Source organism: Ursus maritimus, unplaced genomic scaffold, assembly GCF_017311325.1.
Source record: "Ursus maritimus isolate PB19 unplaced genomic scaffold, ASM1731132v1 scaffold_30, whole genome shotgun sequence".
In the NCBI taxonomy this organism is placed as follows: Eukaryota; Metazoa; Chordata; class Mammalia; order Carnivora; family Ursidae; genus Ursus; species Ursus maritimus.
In genome coordinates this window covers 21,236,707-21,260,362 of record NW_024425564.1, presented here as the reverse complement: position 1 = coordinate 21,260,362, position 23,656 = coordinate 21,236,707, and the positions used below count along the sequence as shown (strand labels likewise).

The 23,656-nt window shown below is 39.2% G+C and overlaps 1 protein-coding gene across 1 annotated transcript in view; it reads left to right on the top strand.

Annotated features, from left to right (window-relative positions):
* The window catches only part of LOC103665144, a gene marked incomplete at its 5' end in the record, with an annotated part of 295,474 nt that overhangs the window by 2,625 nt on the left and 269,193 nt on the right, over nucleotides 1-23,656 (top strand). Inside the window, one exon of the mRNA XM_008693048.2 lies at nucleotides 13,869-13,955. Within this exon, the coding sequence (XP_008691270.2) occupies nucleotides 13,869-13,955 (87 nt within the window). The remainder of the gene's footprint in view (nucleotides 1-13,868; nucleotides 13,956-23,656) is intronic.

Sequence of the window (23,656 nt, the reverse complement as noted above, 5' to 3'; positions counted from 1 at the left end):
CTTTTTTTTCTTTTTCTTTTTTTCACAAATTTATATTCAACAGAGGTGTTCTGTTTTTTTGTTTGTTTGTTTTGTTTTTTGTTTTTTTGCTTTTTGTTTTTCAGTAGGAATTCTTAGTCTCTGTGACCCCAGAAGATGAGAAGTCTATGTGGAAACCTTGAATTTTAAGTTTTCTGATGAACATTCAGAGCTGAAGTACCACTTGATGGCTTGGCTGTCAGAAGCTGAATAAAGCGAGTCATGGAGAATAATTACATTTATGGTAGATCAGGTGTTGGTGAGAGAGGATAAGACGAGGCCTGTGGAAAGGATGACACTTGTGATAAGGGTTAGGGTGGAAGTAAATATCCAATAGAAATATAATGTGAGCCATATATGTAACTTGGCATTTTCTTTTTTTTTTTTAAAGATTTTTATTTATTTATTCGACAGAGATAGAGACAGCCAGCGAGAGAGGGAACACAAGCAGGGGGAGTGGGAGAGGAAGAAGCAGGCTCATAGCGGAGGAGCCTGATGTGGGGCTCGATCCCATAACGCTGGTATCACGCCCTGAGCTGAAGGCAGACGCTTAACCGCTGTGCCACCCAGGCGCCCCAACTTGGCATTTTCTAATAGCCCACATTGGTAAAATTAAAAAGAAACAAGTGAATTAATTTTAATAATACATTTTATTTAAAAAATACCTACAAATATTATTTCAGCTTATTACTCAACATAAAAATGTAAAAAAAATTTACTTTTTTTTTTTTTTTGGTGTGAAGTCTTTGAAATCTGTGTGTATTTTACATTGACAGTAAATCTTGATTTCTTAATTTCAAGTGCTCCATAGGAATACATGGCTGATGGCTGGCACTGAGCAATGTAATTGTAGCTAATTAGACCTGGAAGTTTAGCCATAAAAATCTCCGTCGTAGAGTTTGAGGAACTCTTAAAGAACTATAATGTCTCAGCCCCCCAAATACTGCTTCACCAATAGTGACCCGCAAGATAATATTCCCAACACAGTCTCAATTGTGCTTGTCATTTCTAACATCATTTCTTTCTTTTCTTTTTTAAAATGTATTTATTTGAGAGAGAGAGAGAGTGCATGTGAGCTGGGGGAGGGACAGAGAGAGAGGGAGAGAAGCAGACTGCCCGCTGAGTGTGGAGGTCCACGCAGGGCTGGATCGCACGACGCTGAGATGAGGACCTGAGCTGAAATCAAGAGTTGGTCGCTTAACTGACTGAGCCACCCAGGCACCCCTAACATCATTTCTATGATACAAAAAAAGAGTTTGATTACAAAGGGTATTCCTGGAGATAGGCTGAGTGAATTCTTCTATGTACTAGGAATTAGTAACTTCTCCATGCTTTTAAAGAAGGTTTATTCCAAGTGTCAAGTACCTTGATGTTGGCTTTGTATGTCTGAGTTTCTGTAAGGAGAGTATAATTGCTTAGATAAATGTATGTTGATTTAGCATTCTGACATATCCCTAAAACTAGAATTTATGTTTCTGTGTTGGTGTTTCTTAACCTTGGCTATCTATCAGAATTATCTGGGGAGCCAGGATGCTTTGGAAGTTATAATCTCGGGGATGAATCTTGGGCAGGTCTATATTCCAAATCTTCTATAAGGCATTTCGATGGACAGCTGGGGTTGAGGGCTACTACTATGGGCTTATTCCCTTCTCTTGGAGATGAAAATGGGCATGGAAGGTAGTAATTGTCATGAGTGATACTTAGTTGGCCTGATTCTGGAAAATGGAGAGAGTGAACATTTTATAACTCAAAAGTAGAGCAGAGTGGAAGGAACAAAAAGAAGAAGGTTTAGATGGAAAATCCAGAAATGATTTAGTATCATCCTGACAAAACCAGCCAGACACATGGGCAGGCGTTATACCATCTCTCTTCTGGAACATAGTCAACATTAAAAAAAAATTATTTGCTGCATTTCTACTCAAACCCATCCTGTTTGCCTGCCTTTGGAAGAGCCTCCAAAAAAGGTTTCATTTGCAAATGAAATGGGCAATTTTATGGTCTGTGAATGAAGAAGAATATTTGAAATATGTGAATTTAGAAACTTCTAGATATTATAGGACACAGTGTTTCTTATTAATACTTTTAAAAAAGGAAATTTATTTCATCTACCAATGTGATTACTTAGGTAAGAGTAATTAGATATTTCCCCCACAGTGCTATTAAAATGAGGACAAATCATCATCTTATCAGTAAATATCATTATATTTCCACTTTTTAGATGCTTTTAAAAAAGCATTATTAAGAATACATATGATTATTTTTGGTCACATGTCCTCTGTTCCATCTTGCTCAGAACTTCTGTTTTCTGTGTGTAGACTGCTTTTCTGATCCCAGCTCATCCCCTTTGTTCATTCCCAGCTATGCCCTGACCTGATGAGGATTAGCCTTCTGAGAAAGGGAAATTCTGAAGTATAGTACTTGAAAAGGGAAAGTGGCGGAGAGCCTACAACTGCTCAGAATTTCAAAAGACAGAGAAGTCAGCTTAGGTTCTGAACCTAACAAAGGCTGGAGGGCTGGATGGATCAAAAGGGAATATTTAATGACCTAAATATATAATACAGCAGCACTAAACAGAGAATGCCTGAAGTCTAAATGGCAGTAAAATGAAATGTGGGACAGGTGTGAGAAGGAGCTATGGAAAGGCCTTGGGAGAGAAATAAGAAGGAATTGTAGAAATGGATAGAACAACAAAAACAAGAAGAAGAACAAAACAAAGTGGATAGAACAGGTCCACTGATGGTGAGTGATTTCACTGCACTTGGGAAGTTCCTTCATGGAGGTTAGTTCTAGAGTTCTTTCCATCCTTGCTTCACTTACTCAAAGTCCTAGGGGAGAGCATTGGGCTGGCCACGCTCAGGTCACTTGCTTGCCTCCTGGTTTTATCACAGCAGGACAAGGAGGTTCTGTTCACCCTCCCTAGCTTCCGTAGTTGGAGACAGGAATCTGGGGTTACTGGACCGTCAATTCCCATTACACTGGGCATTAGGAAATTAGGATGCTGGTAGGGAGGGGAAATGGATGCAAGACAGCAACACAAATCAACCAAACAAAACTCTGATAACTGTCCCTTAACTCTGATTACAGTTCCTATGTCTTTGATGATTTACTGATCATATCTTATGGTTAATAACATCAGGACAACTTAAAAATAGGAGTGGTCTATGTGTGATTAGTTGGGTATAAAACGATTACTACAATATTTTGCTTAGGAGTTATATATATAAAATAAAAATGCATATATAATTCTCCATTTCCTCCTCCTCATTTGCCAAAAAGCATATTAATTGAACATTTTCCGTTTGTCAAGCCCTATACTACATATGGGAGATACGAAAGTGAGGGAGCAGACATGAAAGCTCTCTGTGTTCATCTAACATATTACATCTGCAAAGTCACATTGAGATTGTAATTAATTAATCCAGAATAATCTGGTACTCTCACAAAAGCAATGTTTTCTCATAGAGGAGTTTTATATCTATTTTACACATAGGATTTCTTAAATTGGGTTATTCTAGAAGTATGGATTAAAATAGGAAAAGTGTGTGTGTGTGTGTGTGTGTGTGTCTGAGAGAGAGAGAGAGAGAGAGAGAGAGACCAGGATCCCAGTTTAATTGAATCAAATATGTTCAGCCTCAGCCTGAGCGTGTGTGAGGATTTGTGGTTTAAAAGAGCCTAAAACGAATATAGCTTTTTAGTGAAAAAGCTGATATAGAAGTTTAGGCTTTCTGATAAGTCAATGATGTGGTTAATATCTTAGCAGTTGGACAGAAATCGTTTTTTGTCTTTTTGTTTTGTTTTGTTTTTTGTTTATTTTTTTAAATCTAATTTCCTTTAAATGTTGGGTGAAAATTAAAAAAAATATTTTCTGGCTATCAGATTAAGGAGTTGTGCTATATCAATGAAATTCCATCTTAAATTCAAACTTCGTTAAGCCCTTTTCAGCTGTTATTTGACTGGCTCATTTGTTGCATATCCATTTAAGAAAAAAGTAAGATGACCCCTAGGAAAGGGCTAATTCCAAGGAAAGAGACAGTCAGGCACGTAAACTTGATGTCATGCCAATTGCTCAAGGCCAGAGAGGAAGGATAATTTTGATCACAGTACAGTGTTTGCCAATCATATCGTCCCATGATCTAATCCCCAGGCATTTATTCCTGGGTTTTTGAAGGAGGGGCTTGGAATAAAAACGAAGATCTCTGTCAGTTGTTGGGGACCTCAGTGGCTCTACCTGCTACTTTGTATCATGTGGAGGAATATCATGTGGGCAAAGTGACGTATATCCCTTCGCTTGACATTGTCAGTGGGTGTGGGATGGATATGGGTGGGGGTCCAAGGTTTGATCAGAACCAGAGAAGACGTTAAGAGAGAACATGACATGGCTATAATGGATACCAGCACAAACTGGTATTGGAGGCAGCAGTGGTCGCTTGAAGTGGCCCCGGCAGCAGTTCTGGAATGGAGAGGAAGTGGTTTTCCTGTGGCTTCATGGAATGCAGTTGCCACCATTGATTTCATGATAAATACGGTTTGAAGAGCCCTTTCATTAGCATAAAAATCTTTACCTTGACAGCAGCAAAGCAGAAGGCTAAGCAGTGGAGGAAGAAAATGGTCGATGCTCCAAAGACAATGAGGGGAATTAGTTTGAGCATATATGATTTTAGGCCTTAGATTCTTCCAGAAGAAATGAGGGGTAGTTTGAAATAAAGGTAAGAGATTAATAATAGTTGTGCCTAAACTGAAAAAATCCCAGATTAGGGGATTTATAAATGTGACTCTAAGTCTAATTTCAGATTAGTGTGGCCATTAAAAAGATACTTACACACACACAAAAATAATAACAAATAAGTATATGCATTAAGTGCATAATTCAAATTGAGCAGATATATGATGAGAATTGTTTTTTCCCATAGTGCACATAACCTAGGTTATTTTATTTTATTTTATTTTATTTTATTTTATTTTAATTTTTTTTAGAGAGAGAGAGAGAGAGAGACAGCATCCGTGTGCATATGTGGGAGCAGGCGGGTGGGGTAGAGGGAAAGATAGAGAATCTTAAGCAACCTCCATGCTAAGAGGGAGACAACTGAGGGCTCGATCTCATGACCTTGAGATCATGACCTGCGCGGAAATCAAGAGTTGGATGCTTAACCAACTGAGCCACCCAGGCACCCCCATAACCTACATTATTTTAGAGGTGATATCGTATAAAAGTCTTTAGCTCACCTCACTTAGAGGTATTTTTCCCTTAAGATGGGAAAAAAGTGTTCTATGAAATTTATACAACATTTAAAAATATATATTTTTTGCTTTAAGACATTTCAAGTGTTATTAAGATAAAGGAAATATACAGGAAAATCATTTGCTTTTAGGTTTATTGAACTGACCTGGATTTGTGTCTGTAGATAAGATTTGGCTCCTAAGTGATTTGAATTTCTTTCATTGACTTCAAAGGCTAAAAATAAGCACTCAGGACAGCATCCTTCCTTCTGAAATAAAGAAATATTTTATAGAGATATAAGAATGATGAAATATTTGGTCAGTTTATACAAATTAACACAAACCAACTTAAGATTACTTTCCTGTACTTTTTTTTTTTTTTTAAATGGAATAACAGTTTTAGAACATCGGTTTGTCCAGTTGGGGAAAGAGCATTTTAATCAGATGTTTGAGTTTCGAGAATTTCAATAGAATAAGAAAAGTTTAATTTATTGTCTTCTCAGAAGGAAAAGCCTATTTCCAGTTAATCAGACAGATTCGCTCAGGAAATCCGCAGAATGTCTACTTGTGTTGCCTTTTCCTACTTGTTAATGCTAAAACTGAAACCATGGGTAACATTTTACCAGCGTTAAGCACAATTATTTTCTGTGTTCTCGTCAAGTCGATGTTAGCAAAACCCCCAATGGATGACTTTGTAAAATAGTATTTTATAAAATCTGTCATACATAGCTGGTTGGAATAGTAATTTTTTAAGAATGATTTGAACATTGGAAGATATTGCCTCGTTACTCCAGTTCACTGATTGAAACCCTGGATTTATTTATATGCCGGTGAACTTTCTATAGCTTTAAAATAAAAATGTGAGCACAGGAATCTATACGATGGTGAAAAGTATGGTTAAGAATCTTAGAATCATAGAAACGTTAGACTGGATATCACATAGCTGATACTACAGAAGTCTGTTTATTTTCCTACTGTAAACAGCTACATAGTAAAAACTGAGAGAACAATGTTTTGTGATACATTAGTGATGCAGTGTGTTACTGGATTGTTTACGCACATCCTCTGAAGTACCTGGTGAAATTTTATTTTTTAATTTTTTAAAAAGATTTATTTATTTATTTTGAGTGAGGGAGAGAGAGAGAGAGAGAGAGAGAAAGAGAGCCGGGTAGGGGGGGGCAGGGACAGAGAGAGAATCTCAAGCAGCCTCCACACTGAACGTGGAGCCCGACACCTGGCTCGATCTCACTACTCTGAGATCAAAACCTGAGCCAAAATCAAGAGTCAGACGCTTAAATGACTGAGCCACCCAGGTGCCCCTGATGAAATTTTGAAAGATGTACTTTTCTATCAGAATAAGAAGTTACACTATATCAATGAAATTTCATATAAATTTCAAGCTTTGCAAGTCTTCATGTTGACCAGAGTTCAATAGTTGCATTTCCATTTTAAGAACAATTTCATTTTTTCATGACCTTCGTATTTTATGCTTTTAGTATTATCTCCAAATAATTCCATTTAGAGTTTCCTTCAGATCACTTTTGTTTTCTATTAAAGAGAATTGAACAGAAAATATGACTTTCCTTAGTCTTCATCAGATTAATTGACCAAAAACCTTATTAAAAAAAACCCAGGGGAAGTCTTGAACCCTTTGCTTTATGAGATAAAGTTTAGATGTCTATAAATTACCAGATTTTTTTAGAGCAAGGATTTTTCATTAAGATTATTTAAATGAAATCTAACAATCCATGATATTGATTCCTTCCATATTGAAGTGTGCTGTAGTATGATGAAAACATTACTACCTGAATGAAGCCTTAAATACAGTGCATATGTACAAGTAATCTTAGATCCAGGAGGAAGATGTATTGTTAAATGGACGAAGGCACAATCAAAAAGATTAGAGGGTGACTGATGTCTAATTTTAGGTACATCCTAATTTGACAGGCAATATTACACAGGACATACATCGATTGATTTCCATGTCGAGTAATATTGCCAGGCTTCAAATTACTTTGATATTTTTGGAAGGACTTTTAAACATGTGTAAAAAAAAATAACATATTTATACTTAACCTTTGAATTATCACCATTACTTAAGTAACGGAAAGATCTTCCTGTTTAGAAGTTGGCTTCTTAGGGACGTGCTTTAACTCTGAGGATTTGAGGTGCAGGGGAGCCCATGATACCTCAATGCCTTGGGGTGCCGGGGATAAAGCGTTCGGCAGTTATGCACTCAACAACACTCCAGTGGTTTGAAAGTTAAGATGCCTCGTAATTTACCACGAGGGAGGGCCTTAGGGGAAGAAAGAATATGGCTCAATTAATTAGTACTTGTTAGCAAACTTCAACTGTTACCCTATTTAGATTTTCAAATCACTGATATCTCAAATACCCACAAGATTTGGAAAGGAAGTGAGAATAAGCAGTTGAGAAAGCTAATTTGTCCAGCAGGGCACCAGCTCTGGAATATAGCGTTCTCAGGCAAGCAATTGTCACAGGTTAGCCTTTCCCTAAAGAAGAAAAAGGAAATGGTGTCCGTTTACTGTTTTTAGCCCTGTTGTTAAAAAAAAATCCATGCCTTTTAGTTTGAATTTCTGAATAAGATGAATATTCTGGACGACCACCTATGGATTCCGATGAAAAATCCAACATAAATACATGAATTTTTGAGAGCTGTCTGGAGCGTTTTTAATGGGTGTTGGTTTTCTATACTCATTATCTTCTAAGTGGCTATTATTCATATTTAGAAAAGGTAATGATTCTATTTTTTAAAAGATTTTATTTATTTATTAGAGAAAGAGAAGGCACAAGCAGGGGGGAGGGACAGAGGGAGAAGTAGGTTTCCCGTTCAGCAGGGAGCCTGAGGCAGGGCTCAATCCCAGGACCCTGAGATCATGACCTGAGCTGAAGGCAGATGCCTAACTGACTGAACCACCTAGGGGCCCTGAAAAGTTAATGATTCTTAATGCTTATCTGGTTATTTTCAAGCAATTATGCCAATAATATCTTCTTTGTTCTGGAAGTTTTTTGGGTTAAATCTCATATTTTCATGGTAGGGAAGCATATTATCTTCAAATAATAATTATACAGAACATAATTATTTTCAATAATTTTAGCTCATCCCCCTTATTTGTGTTCTAACTGCTTTGGCCAAGATTTCTAGGAGCATGTTGAATAATAATATTGATAATGAATGTTGGAGTCATACTTTGAGTTTTCATCATTGGATTTTCTTTTTTGATGTTTATTTGGGTTTTGTTGGGTCTGTTTAGATATTTAGTATAATGAAGACTTTGGTTTAAGATAACTATTCTTTATCATAGTGAAAAGTATTCTTGTTTTTTTAGTTGCCTTTAATTTAAAATATGTTTGTAAATCAACTTTACAAAATAGTATTTGGACTGACTTAGTGCGGTAGGGCATGTTTGAGTCTGACATAATTTCCCCTTGTTACATTCTATTAAAACCCCTGCTTTCCACATTTATGTTTCATACATCTGGCCTTGTGGACATTTAAACCTGAGTTCTTCATATTGGATTTTCAAAGAGGGGAAAATAGGAAGTTTTCTCAAATTTATTCATAAAGTTCATGGAAATCAAATTTAATTATAGTTATGGAGTCTTCATGCCTTTAAGAGGAATACCTTTCAGGAGAATATTCTAGTTTGTAAAATGTTGGTGCATGGCTAGAATCATAGAGTGTAAATTGTTTGGTTAGTTATTTAGTTTACATGCAAGCCTTGTGCTGATTTAACTTACTTGACTTACAGTATATTACAGAAAACATGATGATTGGTGATAAAAGGCTGAGCGGAAGCAGGTGGATTCTCAGGAAAAGGACAAGAATGGAGTCCATAAAAACCTCCCAAGGAACAGAGAGATGCATTCAGATTTTCTTCCTCTGGAGCTAACCTAGCTGATTCGAAAGGAAGTGATTGCCTCGTTGAGCCAAGACACTTGCATGATTCACACGAGCCTTCCTCTGGTGGGCAATTTCGTTCTCGCTCTTACAGCCCCCAAGGAACTGCATGGGTGCACACTGGGGGATTTCCTGACCAAAGTTCATGTACGGTGTAATTTAAGTAAAAGCCCTGATTACATTCTGTGCTGCTCGGAGTTAAGTGATAGGAAAACCTGATATGTGTGGAAGGGCCGAGGCAAGTACATGGGCTTTCCTCCCCCAGTTCGGTAAAAAGCAGCACGAGCAATGCATTAGCTGAGGCTGATTCTAAACATTGAACAGCTAACCCTAGGAGGTTGGAAACAAAAATAGAGTAACCTAGAGTATCGACAAGACCAGTGTATTGATTTATTAATGTATGTATCACATCCAGTTGCTTCAATGGACAGCCATACTTTAATGTATATATATTTGCATATGCGATTCTCAGGTTATTCATCTGAATATAACAGTTAAATATCAGCCAAATTAAAATCTGTTGTATGTACATTACTAAATGCCCTACTTTGAATTTCTCAGTGGGTCTATTAATTTTCCTGTGAGATGATTGTAGATATATCCAAAAGCATATTTTGAATGATTAGGGCACTTTCAGAAATTTATCCTATTAGTAACCTACCTTCTGGTAATAGACACCCTATTCTGAAACCATCCCACTCTGTTAAATCCTGACACTATCCAATGAAACATGAGCAAAAGAGCTAGTGTTAAGATGAAGTCGTTGCCAAATTTATAATAAGCTCCATGTGCTTTACTGTCTTAAATTCTGCTTACTGTATTTAGGTTATTGGTTTATTAGGGCAACATATACTAATAAAAAGGAGGAATTGTTTTGATATTTAAGAATAGGTTCTTACCTGTTCATAAGCTGATCTATGTTATAGCAAGAAATTGGCAAAATTGTACTAAGTTACAAATAATAAATTGTAAGTATTACAATTACTTATAAATAAATTATATATAATTATAAATTATATATATACATTATAAGTAATTATAATTACAAACATTATGGATTCACTATCTCCATAGTCTTGAGAATATGGTGATTTAATCCAAGTTGTCACTCTTAGTTTGAAACAAAGACTTATGCAAGACATGTGACCCCTGCTCCCCCTTGGGGGGCATAATCATCCTTATCTGGCTCTTAATTTTTCCCATGTCACTAATCACTATCAAAAAAAGTGTAAAGTTCACATATTCATTTTTTTAAAAGATTTTCTTTATATATTTGATAGAGAGTGAGCACAAGCGGGGGAACGGCGGGCAGAGGGAGAAGCAGGCTCCCCACTGAGCAAGGAGCCCTATGGGGAACTCGATCCCAGGACCCCGGGATCACGACCTGAGCCAAAGACAGATGCTTCACTGACTGAGCCACCCAGGCGCCCATATATTCATTTGCCTTTATTCTTCCAGTCCCAGAATGTAAGCTCCATAAAAGGAAGGATTTTTGAGTATTTTATTTTACTGACATATTTACATAATAGGCACTCACTAAATATTGGTCGAATGAATAGATCTGAAACATCATACCAGCATATAGTGACACCGTACAACAACTTAATAACAATTTGAACAGAAACTTGAGTTAGGGACACCTGGGAGACTCAGTCGATTAAGCATCCGGCTCTTGATTTCGTCTCAGGTCCTGATCTCAGGGTGGTGAGATCGAGCCCCACCTCTGGCTCCGAGCTCAGCACAGAGTCTGCTTGTCCTTCTCCTTACCCCTCTGCTCCCCCTTCTCTCTCTCAGATAAATAAATACAATATTAAACAAAAAACAAAAAAAATGAGTTCAACTCAATTCCTCTAGTGAGGAAGTTTCAAAATTTACTTCAGATAGTTTCTACAGAGTCTTCCCTGAAGTCCCCAGTATGGGCTGGGGGCTCCTGCTATGTGCCCCAAAAGAACTCCATCCTTTACTGCGCTATGAAATCTTAACCAGACCGTGCATGTTTCCCTTCCTTGTTCTCAGAGCTCCCTGTGCTCTGAAGGCAGGACCGTGGTGTTTTGTTGGTTTGTTTCTAAAATCCGAACACAGTGTTTAGTTCCTAGAAAGCGCTCATTAAAAAAGCAAAGGGAAGGGGGTCTTGAAGGAAGAGATAGAGGGGATGGGGAATAGAAAGGAAGAGCTGAATAAAGGGTGGGGAAAAAAAGTTGCTCATTTAATCAAGATAGAATATCAGGACAAAGGAAGAATTTGGGTATCGCCGTAGGGTTCCAAGAGAGGTTTGTTTAACAAATGAATACAGATACCATGAGTACCTCTGTGTGCCAGGCACGCTTCTAGCCACTGAGGGGGCTGTACTAAACAAGGAGTTAATGTCATTGTCCTTATGGAGCACTTTGAGGTTAATCAAATTTTTTTGTTTTAGTTTTTAATTATTTTTTTGTGGGGGAGACAGACAATAAACAAGTATAATATTGTATATGTAAAATAAGGCACAACATAATGTAAAATATAGTGGAAAATGTATAAATCGTAACAATAAATGAATTACATTAAATATATGAATCAAAATATATGAATTATAATGTTATATAATATATAGTAAATATACATAATAAATATATGATATATACTATATAATATAATATGATATAATATAATGTAGAATTTGGGGATGCTTAAAGGGAATCCTTGGATTGCCTCTTTGTAAAGATTCCTCATCAGCCTTTACCTGTAAAATGCTCTTTGCCATATTCCAGAATGCAAAGCACAACATAAATCACTCCAAGAGTGGCGTTTATAACTTACATGTGTGCCTCAGCCCAGCCTGAATGTGGGAGGAACGATTTGCATAGATGTTGAAACCATACGTAGACCTTCCGGGGGCCCATCTCCTAGTTGCGTGTGGAAGCACCGAGCCCCCGAGGGGAGACTTGGGGGTCTGCAGACTCTCTGCACTCAGCTGGGTGGGACCCTCCTTTCTCAACTGACAGCAGGGATGAAAAAAGGGTTTGAGAACCTACAGACCAGATAAACTTCTCCAGACTTTTGGTTAAAAACGACTGCACTCTTTCTTTCTCCAAGGTCTTGATTAACTTGGTATTATTTACGAAGTCGTTTCCGTAGACAAAGAATCTAGTCTTGTATCGGAACGGGGGTGATTGCAAGCTCTGGGTACCATGGCTGACTGCTGTGGGTACGTGATAATAATAAGAAATACACTGCCACTTTTGCTTTAATAGAGGAGAATTATTTTGCTAGCATATGGAAGAGTGTGCTTAGGGTACCACAGTGCTTTGTGGTAGAGGGGAAAAAAAACCAAAAACAATTACATGAATGAGGTAGAATGACTGTGTTATTGCAGTACATACGACCTTGATTACATACTGCCAAGACTCATACCAGCCCAGTAGTTGTTGACAGATAAAGTAACAAAAATGAAACTCATTTATTTTTTCTTTATTGAGACCTCAAGGAAAAGCAGATTTTCAGTTCTTGTACTTACTACGTTGATAGAACAGAGACTGACAGCAAAAATGTGCCGGTCCAGAAATATAAATTAAACCTCGGTTCATATCAAAATTCCATTTAGTCTTGGAAAAGGAACTGCCGTTTGGATTATTTTTGATCCTAAATCAAATATGTGATGGAGGATCGCAGTATACCTGGTATTTCTTAACCCTTTCCTGTGACAATACTTGCAACCCGATTGTTGTTTGTGGTCGACGACGCTTTCTTTCTTTCTCAGTGTTTGAGGCAACTTGAATTATCGTCAGGGTGGGTTATATTTTGCTGAATGCAAATTGCTAGCAACAGACATATATATTTCAGTCTGCAGGAAGTAGGAAACTAGATTTGGAAAATTGATAACAGACCCTTTTCTCCATTACAAAGTCCTATTCGATGCTACAGTTTGATTATTGAGACAAGGACAAAGGTAAGTGAGAAACGTAAAGTGAGGATTTTTGGATTGTTTGTTGAGATTATTGATGTGTATTGAACCAAATTTCTGACTAGATCATTTGTGCCTTCCCTTCATGTAACTTAAATTGACAGAGCAAAAAAGACCTCTTACTTTTCTTTTTCTCTGTCTCCTGCCCTCCTTCTCCCTCCCTCTCCCCTCCCTCCCTCCCTCCCTCCCTCCCTCCCTTCCTTCTTTCCTTCCTTCCTTCCTTCCTTCCTTCTTCCCTCCCTCCCTTCTTTCTCTTTCTTTTCACTTTCTCTCTCTTTCTTTATTTTCTAATGTCAACATAGAAATTTTGCTACAGGTTCTCATAATTAAGACACTACAAAATTGATGACAGAATTCTGGAAACAACAACACGGTAGACTTGGGGAATGGACCTACAAGCTGGTAAACAGAATGATCAGTGAGCCCTAAACATCGTTCTAATCCAACAGTGTCCGTTTCTTGAGTATATCCCAAACATAATTTTGCTGAAGTTTTTTATTATTATTATCCTAAAGTCTACATTTGATCATTTTCTCATTAATTTTTTTAGCAACCGAAAGATAGCATGAACTTGTTTCTTGAATTACCTTTTCTGACCTTTTGCAAGATGATAATTACAAAAAAGGGAGGCCTGCAAGGACTTGTACAAAAATTAAGCTTATAAAGTAGCTAAAATGGTCCTTCTGTGCTGGTGTCGATTTCAAAATTAACATTTTGGTTCATGTGCTTCTAATAATCACTGACCCTTACTTCATGTACTTTCCACAGGAAATGAATACAGCAGAAATTACTTTGACCCACTGATGGATGAGGAAATCAACCCAAGGCAGTGTGGGATGGAGGTCAGCAGAGAGGGTGAGCTAGAATTAAGTATGTAATTTTTGTGTCAGAATATTCTTTTCCATTCATGAAAATGAGGTGACAAAGATCACACGTGCAGTTCCGTTTAGATTTTGCGGCTTACAATTTAAATGGTAAGTTTTAACCACTAACAACATGATGGGCAGTGAAGGTAATTTTTGATCAAGGACAGCCAGCTGGTCAGAGAGAAGAAGCAGGAATTTGCTTTCATTTGACGCCGCCGGAAGCGGTTTGGTGTCTTTATAAGGCCCGTGCTATGGGTATGAGGGACCTCATCACTTTACAAATGCCATCTCTGCTCTTTGAGTTTAAAATGAGCATTCTTGCACGCGCAGCAAAATTCGTCTAGTGTAAGAAGTTTCTGTGCACGGTGACTATTGGTTCCTTTGTTCAGAGGCAGGGAACCACCACAAAGGTGCGGTGATCTGATGATTTCCTCTTCTGTAACCTTGAGTCTAGTTGCAGCTGTAAAATAACCATTCTGAAGACCACGTTCCATCACTGGGCACCAGTCACTGGATCTGGACATTTTAGGGAAAGGCTGGGGTAAATCCTCACCGATAGAGGGGCTCAAGCATGGTGCAAAAATTATTTTAAAAGATAGTTTTCATAACTACATCTCTATTTAGACAGCACAGAATCCACGGATATCATCAAAAGACGTATGTACAAGAAACAAGGCGAGAACTTTACTCTCAGGGCAGTTTTTACCAGGAACTCAAATCAAGGGGGATTGAAAACTGGAAAAATCTCAAACTTTTCTTTGCCCAGCACACTTGGGGATGAAAGGTAATCCCAGTGCGTTCTGGAGAGGAGTATCAATTGGATTCTTCTTGAAGTCTGTCTTAATTCCTTGGAGATCACAATAATATAGTTGTATTTCGTGGAGTTTTTGTACTGTAAGGGCGAAAGGACTTAATAAGATGTTCAGTGATATATGAAAGAGGAATGCTCTAATCACAGATAGGCAAATGACCCAAAATATTGTGGGTCATTCTTCCCTACTAAGCAGTGATGGCCCATTGCCTGGGGTTCCCTTTGGGTCCCACGTTTCAGAGCAGGCAGCTGTCTTTGTATCCAGTTTTAAGCCCGCAATTAGTGATCATTTCTTTTTCTTTTTTTCTGGGCATTCAAACCTGTGCAGTTATTTCATTTAGGGGAATAGGCCGTGCTGACGAACACAAGATCGCCTTCCACACCCTCTCTGGCACAGAGCCGAAGACCGTGCAGGGACGTAACGGGGCCGGGATGGGCCACCTGAACAAAGGTGCAATGCCCAGCATCTTGTGTGTGTGCCCCATCTGTGTTCACCCTCGTTCAGCTTTGTTCTCATATTTGTTTATAACTTGTTCTTGTCCCTCAAATCAATACAGCTTTTATTGCATCTTTAAGATGCCACAAATAAGTCTGAAAATTCATCCGGCATCTTGCTGTTCATGTAGCTGGACAACTTAGATCCTATTCGCCAGCCTGCCAGACTTGTCCTTTTTCAGAAACATAGACACCATCCCCCAATTTTCTGTCATGCTTGTTTTTTTTTTTTTCATTTCTTTTTTTTTTTTTTTTTAAATGATTTTTTATTATATTATGTTAGTCACCATACAGTACATCCCCGGTTTCCGATGTAAGGCTTGATGATTCATTAGTTGTGTATAACACCCAGTGCACCATGCAATACGTGCCCTCCTTACTACCCGTCACCGGTCTATCCCATTCCCCCACCCCCCTCCCCTCTGAAGTCCTCAGTTTGTTTCTCATAGTCCATAGTCTCTCATGTTTCATTCCCCCTTCTGATTACCCCCCCTTTCTTTATCCCTTTCTTCCCCTACCGATCAACCTAGTTCTTATGTTCCATAGATGAGAGAAATCATATGATAGTTGTCTTTCTCTGCTTGACTTATTTCACTTAGCATTATCTCCTCCAGTGCTGTCCATGTTGTAGCAAATGTTGAGAACTCGTTCTTTCTGATAGCTGAGTAATATTCCATTGTATATATGGACCACAACTTCTTAATCCAGTCATCTGTTGAAGGGCATCTCGGCTCCTTCCACGATTTAGCTATTGTGGACATTGCTGCTATGAACATTGGGGTGCATATGGCCCTTCTCTTCACTACGTCTGTATCTTTGGGGTAAACACCCAGTAGTGCAATGGCTGGATCATAGGGTAGCTCAATTTTTAACTTTTTAAGGGACCTCCACACTGTTTTCCAGAGTGGCTGTACCAACTTGCATTCCCACCAACAATGTAGGAGGGATCCCCTTTCTCCACATCCTCTCCAACAATTGTTGTTTCTTGCCTTGTCTATTTTTGCCATTCTAACTGGCGTAAGGTGGTATCTCAGTGTGGTTTTGATTTGAATTTCCTTGATGGCTAATGATTTTGAACATTTTTTCATGTGTCTGTTAGCCATTTGTATGTCTTCATTGGAAAAGTGTCTGTTCATATCTTCTGCCCATTTTTTGATTTGTTTATTTGTTTCTCGTGTATTGAGTTTGAGAAGTTCTTTGTAGATCTTGGATACCAGTCCTTTATCTGTAGTGTCATTTGCAAATATATTCTCCCATTCCGTGGGCTGCCTCTTAGTTTTTCTGACTGTTTCCTTGGCTGTGCAGAAACTTTTAATCTTGATGAAGTCCCATAAATTCATTTTATCTTTTGTTTCTCTTGCCTTTGGGGATGTGTCATGAAAAAGGTTGCTTTGGCCGATGTCGTAGAGGTTGCTGCCTATGTTCTCCTCTAGAATTTTGATGGATTCCTGTCTCACATCGAGGTCTTTCATCCATTTGGAGTTTATTTTTGTGTATGGTGTGAGAGAGTGGTCAAGTTTCATTCTTTTGCATGTAGCTGTCCAATTTTCCCAGCACCATTTATTGAAGAGACTGTCTTTTTCCCACCGGATGTTTTTTCCTGCTTTATCAAATATTAGTTGCCCAAAGAGCCGAGGGTCCATTTCTGGGCTCTCTATTCTGTTCCATTGGTCTATGTGTCTGTTTTTGTGCCAGTACCATGCTGTCTTTGTGATCACAGCTTTGTAGTACAGCTCGAAATCCGGCATTGTGATGCCCCCAGCTTTGTTTTTCCTTTTCAACAGTTCCTTGGAGATTCGGGGCCTTTTCTGTTTCCATACAAATTTAAGGACTATTTGTTCCAGTTCTTTGAAAAATGTCCTCGGTATTTTGATCGGGATAGCATTGAAAGTGTAGATTGCTCTGGGTAGCATGGACATTTTAACTATGTTAATTCTTCCAATCCATGAGCATGGAATATCTTTCCATCTTTTTATGTCTTCCTCAATGTCTTTCAAGAGTGATTTATAGTTTCTAGAATATAGGTCCTTTACGTCTCTGGTTAAGTTAATTCCAAGGTAACGTATGGTTTTTGGTGCTATTGTAAATGGGATGGATTCCCTAATTTCTCTTTCTTCGGTCTCGTTATTCGTGTATAGAAATGCAACTGATTTCTGAGCATTGATTTTGTATCCCGCCACGTTACTGAATTGCTCTATAACTTCTAATAGTTTGGGAGTGGCTTCTTTTGGGTTTTCCATATAGAGTATCATGTCATCTGCAAAGAGAGACATTTTGACTTCTTCTTTGCCAATTTGAATACCTTTGATCCCTTTTTGTCGTCTGATTGCTGTTGCAAGGACTTCTAGTACTATGTTGAATAATAGTGGCGAGAGTGGGCATCCTTGTCGAGTTCCTGATCTTAAGGGAAAGGCTTCCAGCTTTTCCCCATTGAGAATAATATTTGCAGTAGGCTTTTCATAGATGGCTTTTATGAGATTGAGAAATGTACCTTCTATTCCTACACTCTGAAGGGTTTTAATCAGGAAAGGATGCTGTATTTTGTCAAATGCTTTTTCGGCATCGATTGAGAGGATCATATGGTTCCTGAGTCTTTTCTTGTTGATATGATGTATCACGCTGATTGATTTGCGAATATTGAACCACGCTTGCATCCCAGGTATGAATCCCACTTGATCGTGATGGATAATCCTTTTAATGTACTGTTGGATTCTATTAGCAAGTATCTTGTTGAGGATTTTGGCGTCCATATTCATTAGGGAAATCGGTCTGTAATTCTCCTTTTTGAGGGGGTCTTTGCCTGGTTTGGGGATCAAGGTAATATTGGCCTCATAGAATGAGTTTGGTAGCTTTCCTTCTGTTTCTATTTTTTGAAATAGCTTTAGGAGAATAGGTATTATTTCTTCTTTGAATGTTTGGTAGAATTCCCCAGGAAAACCGTCCGGGCCTGGAGTTTTGTTATTTGGAAGGTTGTTTATCACTGACTCAATTTCTTCATAATTAATTGGCCTGTTTAAGGAATCAATTTCTTCCGGTTTCAATCTTGGTAGTTTATAGGTTTCCAGGAAGGATTCCATCTCTTCCAGATTGCTTAGTTTATTGGCATATAGCTGTTGATAAAAATTTCTAATAATCCTTCCAATTTCAATGGTGTTCGTCGTGACCTCTCCTTTTTCATTCATAATTTTAATAATCTGGGTCCTTTCTCTTTTCTTTTGGATAAGTCTTGCCAGTGGTCTGTCAATTTTATTGATTCTCTCAAAGAACCAGCTTCTAGTCCTGTTGATCTGCTCTACTGTACTTCTGGTTTCTGCTTGATTGATTTCAGCTCTAATTTTGGTCAACTGCTTCCTCGTGCGTGGATTAGGCCTGTCCCTCTGTTGCTGTTCCAGCTTCTTGAGGTGAGAATATAAAAACTGCATTTTAGATTTTTCTATTCTTTTGAGTGAGGCTTGGATGGCTATGTATTTCCCCCTTAGGACTGCCTTTGCAGTATCCCATAGGTTTTGGACTGTTGTATTTTCATTCTCATTGGTCTCCATAAATTGTTTAATTTGATTTTTGATTTCCTGGTTTATCGAGTCATTCCTGAGCAGGATGGTTCTTAGTCTCCAAGTGTTTGAGTTTCTTCCAAATTTTTCCTTGTGGTTGAGTTCCAATTTCAGAGCGTTGTGGTCTGAGAATATGCAGGGGATAATTTCAATCTTTTGGTATCGGTTGAGACCTGTTTTGTGTCCCAGAACATGGTCTATTCTTGAGAATGTTCCATGGGCATTAGAATAGAATGAGTATTCTTTGGTTCTGGGGTGTAGTGTTCTATATATATCTATGAGGTCCAACTCGTCGAGTATGGCATTCAAAGCCTTTGATTCTTTGCTTAGTTTTTGCCAGGGTGTTCTGTCTATTTCTGAGAGTGGAGTGTTGAGGTCCCCTACTATTAATGTATTTTTATTTATATGTCTCTTTATTCTGGTTAAGAGTTGGCTTGTGTATCTTGCTGCTCCCCTGTTGGGGGCATATATATTTATAATTGTCATATCCACTTGTTGAATACTTCCCTTAAGAATAATATAGTGCCCTTCTGCATCTCTAACTATAGTCTGTAGTTTAAAATCCAATTTATCTGATATGAGAATTGCTACCCCAGCTTTCTTTTGAGGTCCATTTGCGTGAAAGATGGTACTCCATCCCCTTACTCTCAGTCTGAATGCATCTTTGGGTTCGAAATGAGTCTCTTGTAGACAGCAAATGGATGGGTCATTTCTTTTTATCCAATCTGCAACCCTGTGGCGTTTTATGGGATGGTTCAAACCATTTACATTAAGACTGATTACTGAGAGATATGATTTTAATGTTGCCATGTTGCCAGTAAAGTCTTTGTTTGTATTGGCTGTGACTTTCTGTTCTGTATCACTCTTGGGGCCTTTTTACTTTTATAGAACCCCCCGTAATATCTCCTGTAGGGCTGGTTTCGTGGTTACAAAATTGGTTAGTGACTGGCGATTCTGAAATGTCTTTATTTCTCCATCAATTCTGAATGACAGCCTTGCTGGATAAAGGATCCTTGGCTGCATGTTTTTCTCTGAAAGAGCTTTAAATATGCTCCCCCAACCCTTTCTCTCATTCCAGGTCTGTGTAGACAGGTCTGACGTAATTCTGATGCTTTTGCCTTGGTACGTGAGAAATTTCTTTGCCCTGGCCGCTTTCAATACTGTATCCTTGCATCTAATATTTGCGAATTGCACTATGACGTGACGTGGCGTAGGTTTGTCGTGGTTGAGCTTGGGAGGGGTCCTCTCTGCCTCTTGGACACGAATGTTTGTTTCCCTTGCTAGATTAGGGAAGTTTTCAGCTACAATTTGTTCAAATATCTCTTCTAGACCTCTGTTTTTCTCCACCCCCTCGGGGATGCCGATGATTCTAACATTGGATCGTTTCATTGAGTCAGTAATCTCCCGTAACCTACATTCGTGGGCGTGGATTTTTTTAAGACCATCTTCTATTTTCATTTTTTCCTCTATTAACCCATCCTCCAATTCACTAACCCGTTCCTCTGCTTCTGCGACCCTGGCCGTCAGAGCCTCTAGTTTTGCCTGCATTTGGCTCATAGAATTTTTAATTTCTGTCAGATTCGCTCTCATTTCTGTCCTTAGGGATTCTATATTCTCAGTAACCTTTTCGTTAATAGTTTTTTCAATTCTACTCATCATTTTGACCATCGTTACTCTGAATTCCATTTCTGATAATTTGGTTACATCCATATCCATTATTTCTGTGGCAGAGGCCACAGTCTCACTGTCTTTTCTTTGCTGGGGGGGGCTTCTCCTTCTTGTCATTCTGATGAAGAGAGGTTGCGGGGTTTCCAGAGCCCAAATTATTGACTGGGTCCCAGGCCGTGCCCCTTGTTTTATAGGGATCTTAGGGATGTGGGCTTCTTCTTTAAAGATTTTATTTATTTATTTATGTGGCAGCCAACCAGCGAGAGAGGGAACAGAAGCAGGGGAGTGGGAGAGGAAGAAGCAGGCTCCCAGCGGAGGAGCCCGATGAGGGACTCCTTTCCGGAACGCCGGGATCACGCCCTAAGCCGAAGGCAGGCGCTCAATGACTGCGCCACCCAGGCGCCCGGGTTGTGGGCTTCTTGATTTTTCAGCCTGCCTTCTGTGTTCTGGGGGAGGGGCCTGCCGCGCCAATACTCAGGCGGATTGCGGCCCGTTCTCTACTGATGTTCTGGCCACTTTAACTCTGTTTCTGTTGGTGCTGCTCAACCCTGCAGCGTCCCGGGATGTGCGCCCCACACCCGGCGTCCCAGCCCTCACTTCCAGGGCCGGCGCGTCTCTGTCCTTTGTGTTTCTAATGCCGCCAGCCGCCAGCCGCCCCGCGCGCTCCCGGATCTCCCGGTCTCAGTCTGGATCCAGTGAGCGCACCGGGATTCCGGTGTTCCGCGAGATGCCTGGTGGCGCGCGCACCCGGCTCACGGTCTCAGTCTGCTGTTTTGCGGGTGCCGACCAGGTCTCAGTCTGCTGTTTTGCGGGTGCCGACCACGAGTCCGCCCGCTCTCCCGTGCATCCGTTTATCTTCCGATATCTGTGCACGGTTTCTTGGCTCCCCGCTTCGTACCTCAATACTCAGCGCTGGAGATGTTCATTTGTAGAGATCCAGATGCGTCTTCCTGCGTCTCAGGCTGGTTCCGTGGTTGTTTAGGCTGGTCTGGTACCTATCCAGCTCGACTCGGAGGACCGGCTGAAAACGGTGTCTCCTACTCCTCCGCCATCTTAACTCCTCCCTCTGTCATGCTTGTTTTTAACTGTGGTGGCTTACTGAATCACAGCAGCTGAGTGTGATACCAGTTCCGTGTCATTTTCTGTAAGAATTAACTCCTCTTTCCTGAGTTACTGAGCAAGCAACACCTGGTCTCATCCAGACTCTGGGGTTTTATTTTTCACCCAGGGAATTTCAGATTTCGACAAGAGAACTGTTCTCCTGAATGACAGTGTCGGTGGGGAAGTGAGCATTCCCAGGCCTCATCTTGTGATGGAAGCCCAGTGTCACGCCCTTGACCATGTTCTGTGCATGACTACAGACAGTGTGGACAGTAGCCAGTTCTTTGCTGTTTCCTATCACTTGTCAACTCAGAGCCTCTTCTATTTCTTTCCAAGGGGACTGAGTTCTACATTGATGTGATTGAAGTCTCTTTTCAGGGTTCCTCTGGGGCCCTTCACAGTAACAGTGTCCCTTCAGAGTGATGTCGACACTTTCTGAAATGTTGACAGTCTGATTGCTGAGAATGGTCTTCATTTTCACCGTAGATGTGGCAAAGCTGTTTATGATTTGTACCCTACTTGCTTCCAAATTGTTTGAGGCAGCTTATAATAGAAATGTAAATGCATATGGTCAGAGCAAAGTTCAAACATAGATGAAAGAGGGATTTGAGGACACCTATACAAAGAAGTAAATGTACGAGAAATCGAGGACAATATTATAACTATAATTAATCACTTACTCTTACTTTGTGTTTCCTGGAAATGAAACATAAAGGGACATAAGTTGGATAACTTTCAATGTTAAAAAGAATTTATGACTCTTTTTCAGTGTCAATAACCCACCAACACCACCACTGCTTTATTTTATTTTATTTTCATTATTTTTTAAAGATTTATTTATTTATTTATTTATTTGGGAGAGAGAGAGAGAGGGCAAGTAGATGGGGAGGGGCAGAAGGAGAAGGGAAGAAAGACTCTCAATCAGACTCCCTACTGAGCATAGAGCCCGATGTGGGGCTCCATCTCACAACCCTGAGATCAAGACCTGAGCCGAAATCAAGAATCAGATGCTTAACCAACTGAGCCACCCAAGTGCCCTTACCGTTTTATTTTATTTTATTTTTAATTTTTTTAACAGTAGATCCTGGAAGGATAATATTATGTTAATTTTTTATCTAGCAAAGATTGTAAAAATAATGGGCAACTGGTTCTGGCTTCTTGGTCAATATGTTTTATTAATATGGAATATAGATCTGAGTGCCATTATGAGGCATCTACTGCATAGCTCCACATATTGTATTATTTTACAATTTGGATATGATTTGATGTAAGTAATATTAGCTTGTGGATAAGTCAGGGTTCTCCAAAGAAACAGAACCCAGAACCAATAAATAGACTCTCTCTCTTTCTGCCTCTACATATACATAATACATGTATATTATACATGTACATAATACATATACAATATATGTATATGCAGAAAGAGAAAGAGGGAGATTTGTTTTAAGAAATTGGTTTATGTGATTGTGGAGACTGGCAAGTCTATCTATAGGGCAGTCTGGTAGGGTTGAGATTCAGGTAAAGTTTGATGTGAAATTCAGGCAAGCATTGATATGCAGTCTTGAGACTGAATTTGGAAGGACAGTGGACTGGAAGTGGAGGCATAATTTCTATATCACAGTGTTGAGGAGAATCACTTCTTTGGGAAACCTGCATTTTCTCTTATGCCTTCAACTGATTGGATGAGGCCCACCCACATTACCTGCAGAGTAATTTGCTTTACTTGAAGTATACTAATAAAGAATACCATCACAGCAGCATCTAGACTGATGCTTGACCAAATAACTAGGTACCCCAGCCCAGCCAAATTGACATATCAAGTTAACCATCACCTGTTGTATTTAATAACAGCTAATTATTCATAATAATATCTTATGGAGTGTTGAGGCCCATGGATTTGACATACTAAATGTGTTCTCCCTGATCACCAGACTTCAATTCTGTTTCTACTCAGTCTCAAGTGAACCCCAGCTCCTGCCTGGAATTGTTGGACCGCTTTTGTCCACATCCACTCCTCCTTTGCTTTAATCTATTGTCCACACAGCATCTTGCTTATCCCTCATT